We start from the raw sequence: 13,566 nt of genomic DNA on the forward strand, positions 1-13,566 counted from the left end.
TAGAACCAGAGTCGGAAAGAAAGAAAGCCTTGGTGTGGTTCGTTCATCAAAACAACTCATTATCCTGCAAATAAATGACTTTTGAGGTAATTCACAGCTAAAAGAAGAGAATCCAACTAAAAATATGTCTAAATTAAGGAAAGATGCACAGTAACAGGGCTTCTAGCAAAAAAAAAGGACAACAAAGATGCCTGTTGGGTAAACGGATTCAACCAACCAAACCTTTCAACCAACAGAAGAAGCAAACCTGTTCGCCCTTTCACGTCTCTATCAACATGCTAAAAAGCACACAAAGGAAATAGTTTGAAGACACATCCCATGATTGCCAAAACCAGCCTCTCCCTCCAGCACGCCACTCTGGTTCTCTTGGTACTCTGCTGTAAAAATGCTAGAGGTATTTCATGCTGGAGAATAAAAAATAACAAATGCAAGCCAAAGACTACACAACCAGCAGCTTCTCACACACACCCATCTAACAATTGGTGTCTTACGTCAGAGGCCGTTTCTCTCCGTAGGCGGTAAAGTTGGATTCACAAACGAGGAAGAGGTCGACGGCTTGGGCCAACTCGTGGAAGCGTACGTGCAGTAGGTCAAACTCGTGGTTGACGTTGATGGCGTTGATGACCCTTCGCGGGGTCTCTCTGGGTGTAAGGCGCTCCTTGGTGGGCAGGTTGGAGTGGTACACCATGGTGGGAACCCCGCAGTAAGGTCCGTGCCATCCCGGACGACACACACACTTGACCAGGCGCTTGCCGTTGCCCCTTGATCTCGCCTTGGCCTTTGGGGTAATAGAAGGCTGTTGCTGGACGTCCAGAAGTTTCCGTTGTCCCGCGGGCCCGGCTCGGGCACCCTCCCCAACTCTGTCGGCCATGGATGCCCCCGATTTTTCGTTATACTCTTTCGGGGCAGCCACCTCCGTCCCCTGCCTGAAACAAAGTGCTCCAGCTTTGGTTCGGACAAAATAAGGGGTCTTGTCATCTTGAAGCTGGTGGGTGCGGGTGTGGAGATCGCCCATAATTCTTTCCGCAGTGTCCGGCAGTCTATCCTTGTGTGCCCCCTGGTGCTCCCTCCCCAACGGGACCTCTGGTAGCTCGGGTCCAGAAGGTTGTGATAGCTGGCTGGGATTCCGTGTTTTCAGGATGTCTTCAGCTCCACCCTGAAAGGACAAATGAGAGTTTTAAAACTGCAACCCACTCATGATGAAATGACTCTACACTTGAACTTTTGTACTGGAAGCTGCGCATATTTTTCGTTATTCCAAGACTTAGTTTTGTTTTATTAAACTTGCTCTATATGTAAGATGAGCTCTTGGCACCTCAGAGCTATTTATGAGTTGAAGATACCGAACAGCAGACATTCAACTTATCTGATTTAAACCAAATCTGTCTGTTCCTACAACTGAAGGAGATCCAAGCTTGTTTTTGTCAGGACTGATGCCAACATCCCAGAAGGGGAAGCTGCACACCAAATGTCTCGCTCCTTCAAGTACTTTTGAAACAGAACTGCAGCGGAGTGAAGGACATCCTCCTCCGAAGAGGTCACGTGTGGGGTAAGGAAACAATCTAACCTCGTTTGGGGCGTCACCCCGCTGATGGTTTTCCGGTATCTCCCAGGGGTGAGGAGGCGCTGGTTCTTCCCTCAGAGGGTTGCTGCCCATCCCTCGTCCTCCCCTAGGTTCGGCGTTGACGTCCAACTGATGGAGCACAGGTAGAGGAGGAGCCTCCTCCGGGGAGGCAGGGCTGAGTGGGGTGGTGGCCACGCCCTTCTCCCTCCAGAAGAAGTCGGTGACCATGATGAAGGACTTGATGTTGGGGTACGGGGCAGAGAGCTCACGCAGCAGGGAGACGTAGTGGAGGGCCTTGTAGTAATGGAGGAAGGAGATGACGCACAGGCCCACTGTGCACAGCAAGAACACCCGATGCCGCCGCATCTTCATCCTGGAAGGACAGGAAGGTGAGGAAGAGGAGAAACAACAGGAAACTACAAACATTTGCCTCCTAAATGACCTCAACAAGCAGATCTGGACCGGATCTGGACTTCCTGAATCTGGTTAACCGCTGCAAAATTAAAATGACTATGGGGTAGCAAAAAAGATCCGTATTTTACCCTTCAAACTCTGCCTTTTAAGACTCAGGTTTTCCAGTTTGCCTCCAGGAATTACAACAATGTAGCTGAGGAGAGGCAAAAAGTACTTCAGCCTCATGTCCTTTTAAAAATGCTAACAGGGTTAGCTTGATTTAATTATGGACGCCTGGCATGAGCCCTGTTTTGTAGTTGGTGGCTGTAATGGAGGTCCAGGACAGAAAGAGAAGCATTTCTTTACTGGTGATCCTCAGATTGCAGAGAACTCGTTGAGGAATGACAATGTCCTGCAAATGTAGGGATTTCGGATAATCCTCATCAAGTCCAGCTTGTTCAAACCGGACTGGACTTGAATGAAACACAAATTTGTGTCTGTCTTGGCTTTAAATCACGTTGTCTTCAACATCACTGCACTTCTTCTTTACTTTAAAGAGGTGAAAAGGAAGCGTTAGCAGTCCAAACTGGTTTTTTAAAGACTATACACCCCACCGACACAACAATAAGATGAGTCACACACTGAAAGGAAGAGGTGGAGGGAACCGATGCTGACGTGAGGTCGGTGATAAGTTCTCAGGTTTCTGCAGAACCTGACGTAGCAGCGACCAGCTCGAAACGTAATTACGTTGGATGTCATTACAACCTGCAACACCCAAGACGAGTAGAGCGATGCAACGGTAAATACAAACGCAGGAGTTCAGGTTTCCAAACTAACTGAGGTAATGCTTTACAAACGCTGATCAAAGGACGAGGAGGGGCTTTGATCAATCAATACATACTGCTTTGATCTATAACCCAACTACAGATACCCGCCGGGAAAGGAAAGCCAACCCCACACCAGGATGTAGACACATTCATCCAGTATTAGTAGACTTTGAGGAAACCTGTCATCCGTCACTTACAAATAGATGGGTCTCAGGAGTCGAACCAGTGCCTTCTGCAGAATCAGAACCAGGGTGCCTCTGGACCAAGACATGATGGAAGACGTTACTCCAGTGTGTTCACAACAGTGTTCATACATGAGTGCTAGGAACAACCTCTCAGGGGCAAAGCTAGGCAACAGGAAAGAATGGTGCTTGTCTGGTTTTGTCAGAAACTCTCTTTGTTACTAGGAAACTCATGTTTTCAGGTCGACACCTTCAACAGCAAATGTTAAAAAAACAGTTCTAAACCAGTTAGTGAGTTTTCACCAGATGACACATGACCAAGAATGTAAGTCATGAACTCTGGACTGTGCAGAAGTCTTCTTCCTGGGTGTCGTAGCAGACGTGCTACCTGAAGGACCGTTGGAGGTCCAGTGGAGTCCCAGCTCCCACAGACATCACAGATTTGAATATTTTTTTTGTGGTAAATTGTAAGTAAGTGGTGGCTGTAAATTTTTTACATCCCGCTTCAAAGCAGGGATGTATTGTAATTGTCAGTGTTCCTCTGTCCGTCCGTTAGTTAGTCCACCAGATATCTTTGCTGGTCTTGCACCAGGAGCTAGTGTGACTAAGCTACTGTGGCTCAGTGTAAAAGAATGAGTAAACCACAAAAAGCCACATTGTGTGTCCAAGACAGCGGCTGGCTGTACTAGCAAGTACAACTACCAGTAAACACTGAGTAATATTTTGTATGACTATCTTCACAGAGTGAATGCAAGTTTTCAATTGTTGGGAGGTGTAAAACCACACTCGTCGTAGGGGTGTGTGGCGGGGATACCCCCCCTGCATGGGGGATCGGGGGCCCCCCCAGGAAATGTTTTAGAAAATGGGGTTGTTTTCCTGCATTCAGTTTACCTCCAAAAACCCCCTAAAGCCAGCAGCTGGAGCTGAACTCTCTTTATTTCTGTCCTACTTGATGCAGGAATGAATGTGAGATTCAACCATTGAAAACTTCATTCACTCTGAAGATACAGTCAGACTAAATATTACTCAGTGTTTACTGGTGGTTTACTGAGACTAGAACACATTTGAACTTTGACCACCACCAACACCATTGGTACGCCATAGTTTAGTTTAGTTTAGTTTTTAATTCAATAACATGATTTTTCATTTCAATTGAAAAAGGCATGAAAAATATCAAGCGAAGTATTGATAATATCTTTCATTGACCTTCTGATCGGTCTGTCACCACTCCTCCCCCCTCTCAGCATTCACCATTTGTTGTTTAGTTAGAATTTTAACGCAAAATCTACTATAAAACACTCTATTCTCATTTTCTTTCAATCGATCGTCCTCTCCTTGTCGTCCACCAATTTGCGGGTTTAGCTTGTAAAAAAAGAATCATTTTGTTTTCATTGAACGAGAGGAGGTCATGACCCGAGTTTATATTTAATGATCGGGAGCGTTCGGGTCACTTCGGATATTTCCGTCAGCATGCGGAAATAGCTGCGCCAGCGGAAACAGCGGTGCTAACGACAAAATAAGACACTTAATTATTGAATTTCTAATAAATCCAGTAATCCCTCACTTATTCGCGCTTCAAGATGCACGGCTTCACTACATCACAGATTTTTATTAGGTAGTCACATGATATTGTATGCGCATGCTATTGGCTGACAGCATCCGTTACGAGACTCTTCTTCCTCCCTCGTCTTTTCTTCTGGGATCCATCTTTTCTTCTCAGGGCTTATGGGTCGCCGCCTCGGAGAACGCTAACGCGCTAAGTGGGTTTAATAATGCAAGCAAGTCAACAGAAGTGCGTGTTGAGGTAAAAGGAGGAGGTGGATACTGGGTAAGGGGGTGGGGCCAGAGTGAGTCCCGCCTCTGAGAGCCCCGGCACCGGATATTATCTGGGTGTAACGGGTGCAATTGGGGATGAAGACTTCAAACGCGAAAAAGGAAACGTCTGCAGCCTTTGCATTGTGATAACAAATCAATCATTATGATCAATCAGTCCAGCTGCAGCGTGCAATCAGATCCCAGCATCCTCTAATCATCATCATCATCATCTCAGTGCTCCCCACCCCTGACCTGGATTCCTTTTCCTCCTTTCCGTCTCCAGATTCTTCTAGTTGTTGATTTAACAGCAGGACAAAAACGTTTGGGGGGTGGCGACGGCGGCTCACCAACTTCCCGATTCCCTGCTAACTCCTACGCCGTCGTCCATCTCGGCGCAGCTCCGGTAACGAATGCAGCGAACGATTTGTTCCTCCATTAATCCATTAATCCTGACCTTTATTTGGCCACGCCCACTCACTTCTGTCGCTATGTGCTAACGCTAACAGGCTAACCGCTCAGATGGGGCTAGTTGGTTTCCGCCTGGCGCTGGATTAACTTGTTTGTTCGACAGGGTGTGCAGATCATTTTGACGGTAAACAAGCGCGCTAGCTGCTTTTCCCCAGGTATGTCATTATTTTCCAGACGGGATGAAAACACCCCCCCCCATGTCCCCCCCCCACCATCCTCTTCCTCCTGGCCGACTGAGAATCATTCGCTGCCAGAACTTCTTCTATCTGCGCCTGAAGGATTGACGTTTGCTAATTCTGTTCGTTAACGGCGGCGACGGCGGCCGATGCGAAGGAGGCGTCCTCTCAAACTGAAAGCAACACCTAGCATGTGACTGGTTAGCGTCACATGCTAGGTGTTGCTTTCAGCTTGGGCAGGTCAACGAAGTGAAGAACTCCAGGCGGGAGGCGTTTCCATTGTCTTCTACCATTGTTGCTACGGAAACAGGAAGATGGAAGCAATTAGACCGGTTCCATCTGGCTCGGGTTGAACTGTGCATTACTTTGGAGTCCAGGCAGTAATTGCTGAACGCACAAAAACCGGGCTGATGGCAGTGGCGTCTGGCGCCGTCCTGACCACGATCGTTGCTGAACAGGAACTCAGCGCTGATAAGCGTGCGATCTGCAGGTTGACCCCCTGCTATCAGCGCCGAGACGTACGGCGCTCGGGGGCGACACCCGAACGCATCTCGTTCAGCCGCAGCAGATGACTGTTATCGTGGAGTCGACGACGAAAGAAAGTGTGTTCAGAGAAAACGAGAAGAGGCCCGCAAAGGATGATGGGAGGAAAACGGAGGGCAGGATGAGACGACAGCGTGCTTTTACTTTCTTGATTTCCTGAAAAATCATCAATGCTGATTTTAGATTCTGAGATAAGGACATAAAGAGGTGGAGATTTCATCCGAACATCCATAACGTCTGGCAGCTCTATCGGATTCAAGCCTCCATCAGCGGCAAACGGTTGCTTAGCAACCAGATATGTTTAGAGTTTTATCTCAGAACTTGTGACGCCGTTCGTGGAATCAGAAAAGGTCAAATTCCTGGTGACCAGAAGCGATTAAATCGTGACATCATCCCAGGAATTTAAAAGCCGACTGACTGGACTGAGGTGACAGTAACATCTCGGCCGCATCCCGTTTCGCTTCTCGTCTCTTTCGACGCTCGCTTTCGTCAGCTAGCGGTTTGCAGATGGCGGCGGCGTCTCATTAGCGGATAAACGCCGACACGTGTTTGATCGGAAGCGCAGCTGTGTGTCGACAGAGGGAACCTGGGAAGGTGTGGCGTTCACGTTCACGCCTGGAGGCCGCGTTCAGCGATTCACCCACGAAAAAACCCACTTCCTGAGTCAAAACGTGGGCAGATGGGCAACCTGAGGTGATAAAATATAAAACAGGAAACTGGGGCAACTAAAAATACCAGCCTGACGTGAAGGAGCTGCAGGTCCACGTGGGACGTTCACTCACGCTGGGAAATAAAAGCGCCGATGGAGCCGATTAAAAGCTGAAGCAGCTGAAACAGTTTTATATCCCGCGACTCGATTGTTACTCACGCGTGATCACACGCTTTATCTGTTAGCATTTGGCTCACACGTAGCCACAGGTCAAACTCCACATGTTTCTCCAATCAGAAGAGCGTTTTTGTCCTTTTTGGCTCCGCCAGGCACCTGTAGCCCAGCTGTGGAGGTTTGAGACGACACGTGTTATTGATTACTGATCGTCTATATCTGTGGACAACAACCTTTTATCTCCACAGACCGGTTCAAGGTGCGGCGGATAAATCCAAAAAAAATAAAATACGACCAGCATTAAACTGTTTATTCTAAATATAATAATAAAGGTGAATCCAGTTTGAATCAACTTTATTAGCAGCGTCCTCGTAAAGTCACACCAACACTTGTTTCCTGTTGGTTTTGCTAGCTTTGGGAGTTTCAGTTTAGCGGCCAGAGCGGCCCCTTTAAGAAGGTAGTCATGTGACCGAGGCAAGCATCTCCACAAGAGTGACTTATAAACAGATGTGGAGGAGAAATTCCACTCATTTAAAACCAAACATTGTTTTGCTCTTTTCCTGCTCTGCAGCTCCACGGACTGATCAACAGTTCGTCCAATCGGATCTGGCCGTCCAGATTTTCCCTAACGGGTCGCTCGCCAGGCGCGATCACACGGCCCGTCTCTTGCAGCTCACTGTGACGGTTGCAGACAGTTAAAGGTGACGCCGTGCATGCTGGGAATTTGTTTCTGGCTGTTGACGCGGTGAAGCGGCCAGTGTTTGTTAAGTGAAACCCTGTATTGTCACAACAACGCTAACGCTAACGGCCACGTTTGACATTCAGGAAGTTAATTTTAGAAAAAAAACTAACACAGACGGAGGAAGCAAAGCAAACGAAAGGGCGTCTGCAAATAAAGATAGACGGCCACCGACGAACAATTACAGGAAATGAAACTTGTTAACGCTGAGAGATTCAGGACGACCCTGGGGGGGCAAAGTCCTTCCCGTCTCCGTCAGAACCAGAAACGTGTTTCTAAAGGGAGATCTCATCAGGCTTTGGTCGATGCTGAAGACGCCGAGACAGGTAGCCGGAGGAACGTTAATGAATCCAACACAAGATGCAAATTTGAATGCAGATTTGAACACTGTCAGATTTCCTCAAACGCACCACACAGCAGCTGATCCAGCTAGTGTCATTTAGCTAGCTTAGCCGTCTGCTGCTTTAACACGACCGTAGGCTAGTGGAATAATTCACCTCCTTCTGCTAGCAGTAGCGCTACGTAGCCTCAGACGTCCAGCAGGAGAAACAGGTAGGATGGGATGGGTTAGAAACGTTAGGATGGGTTAGAAACGTTAGGATGGGTTAGAAACGTTAGGATGGGTTAGAAACGTTAGGATGGGTTAGAAACGTTAGGATGGGTTAGAAACGTTAGGATGGGTTATAAACGTTAGGATGGGTTAGAAACGTTAGGATGGGTTAGAAACGTTAGGATGGGTTAGAAACGTTAGGATGGGTTAGAAACGTTAGGATGGGTTAGAAACGTTAGGATGGGTTAGAAACGTTAGAATGGGTTAGAAACGTTAGGATGGGTTAGAAACGTTAGGATGGGTTAGAAACGTTAGGATGGGTTAGAAACGTTAGGATGGGTTAGAAACGTTAGGATGGGTTAGAAACGTTAGGATGGGTTAGAAACGTTAGGATGGGTTAGAAACGTTAGAATGGGTTAGAAACGTTAGGATGGGTTAGAAACGTTAGGATGGGATAGAAACGTTAGGATGGGTTAGAAACGTTAGGATGGGTAAGAAACGTTAGGATGGGTTAGAAACGTTAGGATGGATTAGAAACGTTAGGATGGGATAGAAACGTTAGGATGGGATAGAAACATTAGGATGGGATACAAACGTTAGGATGGGTAAGAAACGTTAGGATGGGTTAGAAACGTTAGGATGGGTTAGAAACGTTAGGATGGGTTAGAAACGTTAGGATGGGTTAGAAACGTTAGGATGGGATAGAAACGTTAGGATGGGTTAGAAACGTTAGGATGGGTTAGAAACGTTAGGATGGGTTAGAAACATTAGGATGGGTTATAAACGTTAGGATGGGATAGAAACGTTAGGATGGGATAGAAACGTTAGGATGGGTTAGAAACGTTAGGATGGGTTAGAAACGTTAGGATGGGTTAGAAACGTTAGGATGGGTTAGAAACGTTAGAATGGGTTAGAAACGTTAGGATGGGATAGAAACGTTAGGATGGGTTAGAAACGTTAGGATGGGTTAGAAACGTTAGGATGGATTAGAAACGTTAGGATGGGATAGAAACGTTAGGATGGGTTAGAAACGTTAGGATGGGTTAGAAACGTTAGGATGGGTTAGAAACGTTAGGATGGGTTAGAAACGTTAGGATGGGTTATAAACGTTAGGATGGGATAGAAACGTTAGGATGGGTTAGAAACGTTAGGATGGGTTAGAAACGTTAGGATGGGTTAGAAACGTTAGGATGGGTTAGAAACGTTAGGATGGGTTAGAAACGTTAGGATGGGTTATAAACGTTAGGATGGGTTATAAACGTTAGGATGGGATAGAAACGTTAGGATGGGATAGAAACGTTAGGATGGGATAGAAACGTTAGGATGGGATAGAAACGTTAGGATGGGATAGAAACGTTAGGATGGGTTAGAAACGTTAGGATGGGTTAGAAACGTTAGGATGGGTTATAAACGTTAGGATGGGTTAGAAACGTTAGGATGGGTTAGAAACGTTAGGATGGGATAGAAACGTTAGGATGGGTTAGAAACGTTAGGATGGGTTATAAACGTTAGGATGGGTTAGAAACGTTAGGATGGGTTAGAAACGTTAGGATGGGATAGAAACGTTAGGATGGGTTATAAACGTTAGGATGGGTTAGAAACGTTAGGATGGGTTAGAAACGTTAGGATGGGTTATAAACGTTAGGATGGGTTATAAACGTTAGGATGGGTAAGAAACGTTAGGATGGGATAGAAACATTTTCAGATGGGACGGGTCAGTTTCTTCATGGAGAACAAACGGAGTGAAGATCTCCGACATCAGCGGCTGTGATGCTACTCGAGTGCTGGTTGAGTCACCGCTACTTCCTGCTGTTGCCATAGAAGCGGACCCCCAAAGGGGGCGAACGACGGACGAGCGTTTTCTCCCATAGACTTTGTCCCTGATGAAGAAGAGGCTTTCCTGGTGCAGACGGACAGCAAAAAGTGAACGCTAACGTCCTTAACCCCCATGTTGTTATATAGTAACCCAAGAGACTGATTGGGGTAGGGGTGGGGGGTTTGGCGGGCGGGGAGAAATACTGTAACTGCACTGTAGAGTCAGATGGAGATCATTCTGTTCGACTGAATATAAAAAATTCTCACAACCCAAAATGATCGGGTTATTCACTGTGACAACCCCGACATTAGCATCCGTGCTAAATGGATGTCCTGCTATCCTTCTGGTGTTGGTTTCAACTATAGAGTTAGCGTTAGCGTTAGCATCAGCCCTGTAGACGGACCTGAAAGCACGGGAGTCAAGCGGCGGTGACGGATGTCAATTAGCTGCTTTAGCGTAGCGACCAAACTGACCGAGGACAGCTTCGCCCCGTCCCCAATGACCCTCCTTCCTTTTAGACGCAAAGGTCAAGACTGTCCAGGAAACAGGAAGCGGATTGGATGGGAAGGTGGGGGGGGGTAATAGATAAATGTCAACCACATTAGAGAGAAGCGGTGAAATGCTAGCATTTCCCGTCCCCAGGAGAACTGGGCTGTTTGTTGTGCTCTCTCTAGCGCTCATGCATGTCCACTCACACTTCGTCCATCGCTAACGGTCAATCTCTTGGCGCCACGGTTTGCGTCTTTTCCATCAATAAGCCGCAGGTCTGAGATGTCATTAGCACTATCGCTAATGGGATCAACTTAGCAATTGGCAATGGTAGCTCAGCCAAGCCTTTAGCTCTTGTTTTGGGTGAAATGATTCACTAGAAAGGAGAGAAAGCCTTTCAAGACGACCCACGCCGGCTAACGGCTAGCAGCTCCGCAGCCCAAGCGGTGCCAGCTAGCATAAAGTAAGTGACTCTGTCGAGACAGAAAGGTAAAGATTGTAGTTTGATGTAAGCCAGCAACAACCCCAGAGGGGTAGCGGGGTAAATAAAGACTTTGGAAGATCCAAGATCACAACTCCGACACAGACCGACGACGTTGCGAGACGACCGGGTTACGTAATGCCGCAATCGCATAAAATGAGACAAACGATGGAAATCACATCAAGAGGGGAGACCTGATCGAGTTCCAGGTGACATCTGTTAGCTCCGCCCCCTCGCCTTTCAATCAACCTATCAGAGAAGAGACGGCCTTCCCCCAGGAGATGCGAGCGGCAAGTTAGGGATTCTCGTGCGTCTTCCAGGAGACGACTAGTTAAACTGGTTCTCATCCCCGCGAGGTCATTTTCCTCGACCAATCCCTGAGCAGCGTGAGGCCGCAAAAGCAAATTAAGTTTTGGTATCTGCAATACTCCAGGGGAGGATGGGAGGGAGATCCAAACGGTAACCGACCAATCGGCTTCACCGTCCAAATCAAGCCCCGGCAAATCCGCCGTTCCGCCCACTGAATGCGATTCAATTAAACTTCAAATGTGAAGTTTTAAATATAAAAAAACATCCATCAAGCCGTCGCCTCGGGACGAACACCTGCCTGGAGTCGACCTGCTTGTGTTTGACTATTCAGATCCAGGTTCTTTCTTCTTCTGCTCGCTCAAACTCGTCTTTGTCGAGGTCGCCCTGCGCGCCTGGAGGTCATTTCCTCACTCGTTTGGGAGCAACAAGGTTATGTTGCTCCAAAACGCCCAAAACACGCCGCAGAGTTTCATAATTAAATTAAAACTCATCACCGCCCACCCTCATCCTCATCCTCATGTGTCCGTCTCAGAGCGACTTTTGTGCTCCTTTATTTGCCGTAAATCAAGTTTCCGTCTGGGGGGGGGGGGGGGGGACAAAGAAACGCCTGGAACCCCGTCGGGGCGACAAATTCCTGCATGAAGGAGACAATGGTGACAGCGTCCAATCCCAACATCAGTTTGACGCACAAAAAACCATCCCAGTGTCGCGCGGAGCCTCAAAAATAAAAGGCCATTCATGCATTTCAAAATAAAAGCACCAAAAGTTGCAGAAACAGCTGCAAACATGCCTCGGATTCCCTTCAACATAAAATCCAGTAATGTCAAAAACTGTCAAGAATTTAATTTAATAATAAAATAGGCGACAGAAGATTTCTCAGATGCTCAGGATCGTTCTGGACCACGTGACAGAAACACGCGTGACGTACCTGCAGTCCTCACGGAACACGCGGAACGGGATTGGAAATAGAAGATTCCTTTTTATAGCCGATCAGAACAAATTGATGGCAGGAGACCTGCAGGGAGGGTGACACACCAACCAGTCCATCAGGGGGGAGGAGGAAGAGGAGGAGGAGGAGGAGGAGACAGGAATAGAGATGTAGGGGAGGATATGAACGGAGAACACGCGTGTGCGTGTGTGCGTGGCAGCAAAATAGAGATTACACAAGCACCTTGTGATCAGATCACTCATTAAAGGTGGGAGGAGGGAAGTTTCTCACATTTACTTCCACTGGCCAGCAGGGCGGCGACACTCGCTGGAGGCCAAGGGGACAAAGAGAGGGATGGATTTCAGAATAAAAGCCTCTCCTTGAGTGGATGGGAGTTGACAGGTGGCCCCTCGTTCAGGTCAGATCTTTTATAAAACCAAACCCGGTAACTGGAGTCGAGCGAGGCGACACCCGCTTCCTGCTAAACACTAAACACAGTTTTGACATCAGGTCAGCCAAAAACGCCCCAAAGCAAGACGAGGGGTCAGACCCGGGGTCGTCGAAAAGCGGATCATTTCCTCCAGACGTAGTTTTGTCTGCATCGACGAACGCCTCCACCCGTCTGCAGCCCGTTACCTCCTGCCAGGTGATTCATGCGTCCCGCTAACGCAGCTAACGGTCGCTTGCGCCCCGCAGAGCACACACTAGAACTCAAAGGAACTCACCTCAGAACCCAAATGAAGGAAACGAGACGCCAACGTTTGAGGCTACGACACCGAGGTACCGCCGGTCGACACAACACGCCCCCTGGGAGCGGAGGCTTCATCGAGTAACTTGAAGAAGACATAGAGGCGTTGGCAGCGGTTCTATCCTGGACCCGACTGTACGAGTCGCAACACGATCAGACGTGACTGAAACATCTGAAACTCAAGATTTCCTGAGGAGGAAACCGGTCGGAGAATCTAAAGTTATTCTCAACCAGGGAGGAATTTAGAAGGCAGGGAAAGTTTATCAGCTGACAAAGTTCACACAAAAGCACAATAATTCCACTATAGGATGACTGATGTTCACCTATTCACATCAAGCTGACGTCCTTTGTCTGAACTTATTAACTCTCCACAGACCGGTTTAACGTCACTGAACAGCCTTTAAGGTGTGGAGGAGAAATCCAACAAAATATAACACCGAAAACAGCATTAAACTGTTTTATATATATATAACAATAATAATAAACCTGAATCCGGTTTGTATCAACTTTATTAGCAGCGTCCTCGTAACGTCACACCAGCGTTTGTCTCTTGTTGGTTCTGCTAGCTAGGGAGCTTCAGTTTAGCAGTATTCTGTGTTAGCTGCCCCTTTAAGAAGGTAGTCATGTGACCGAGGCAAGCATCTTCACAAGCGTCAAGAGTGACTTATAAACAGATGCGGTAGTCATGTGACTGACGGCAATCACAGAAACAGAT

General features: G+C 47.4%; 1 protein-coding gene across 4 annotated transcripts in view; it reads right to left on the reverse strand.

Moving 5' to 3' along the window:
* The window catches only part of mgat3b (beta-1,4-mannosyl-glycoprotein 4-beta-N-acetylglucosaminyltransferase b), a 28,996-nt gene that overhangs the window by 5,981 nt on the left and 9,449 nt on the right, over nucleotides 1-13,566 (reverse strand). For 2 of the 4 annotated variants that reach the window (XM_068321013.1, XM_068321015.1), the window contains exons 2-3: nucleotides 1,568-1,937; nucleotides 492-1,156 (exon numbers count right to left, since the gene is read on the reverse strand). In XM_068321013.1, the coding sequence (XP_068177114.1) occupies nucleotides 492-1,156; nucleotides 1,568-1,937 (1,035 nt within the window). Of the gene's footprint in view, nucleotides 1-491; nucleotides 1,157-1,567; nucleotides 1,938-2,981; nucleotides 3,042-12,103; nucleotides 12,191-13,566 lie in introns of all 4 variants that reach the window. The other 2 variants (XM_068321016.1, XM_068321014.1) reach the window with 2 other exon arrangements.

Source organism: Antennarius striatus, chromosome 8 (assembly GCF_040054535.1).
Source record: "Antennarius striatus isolate MH-2024 chromosome 8, ASM4005453v1, whole genome shotgun sequence".
Taxonomy (NCBI): Eukaryota; Metazoa; Chordata; class Actinopteri; order Lophiiformes; family Antennariidae; genus Antennarius; species Antennarius striatus.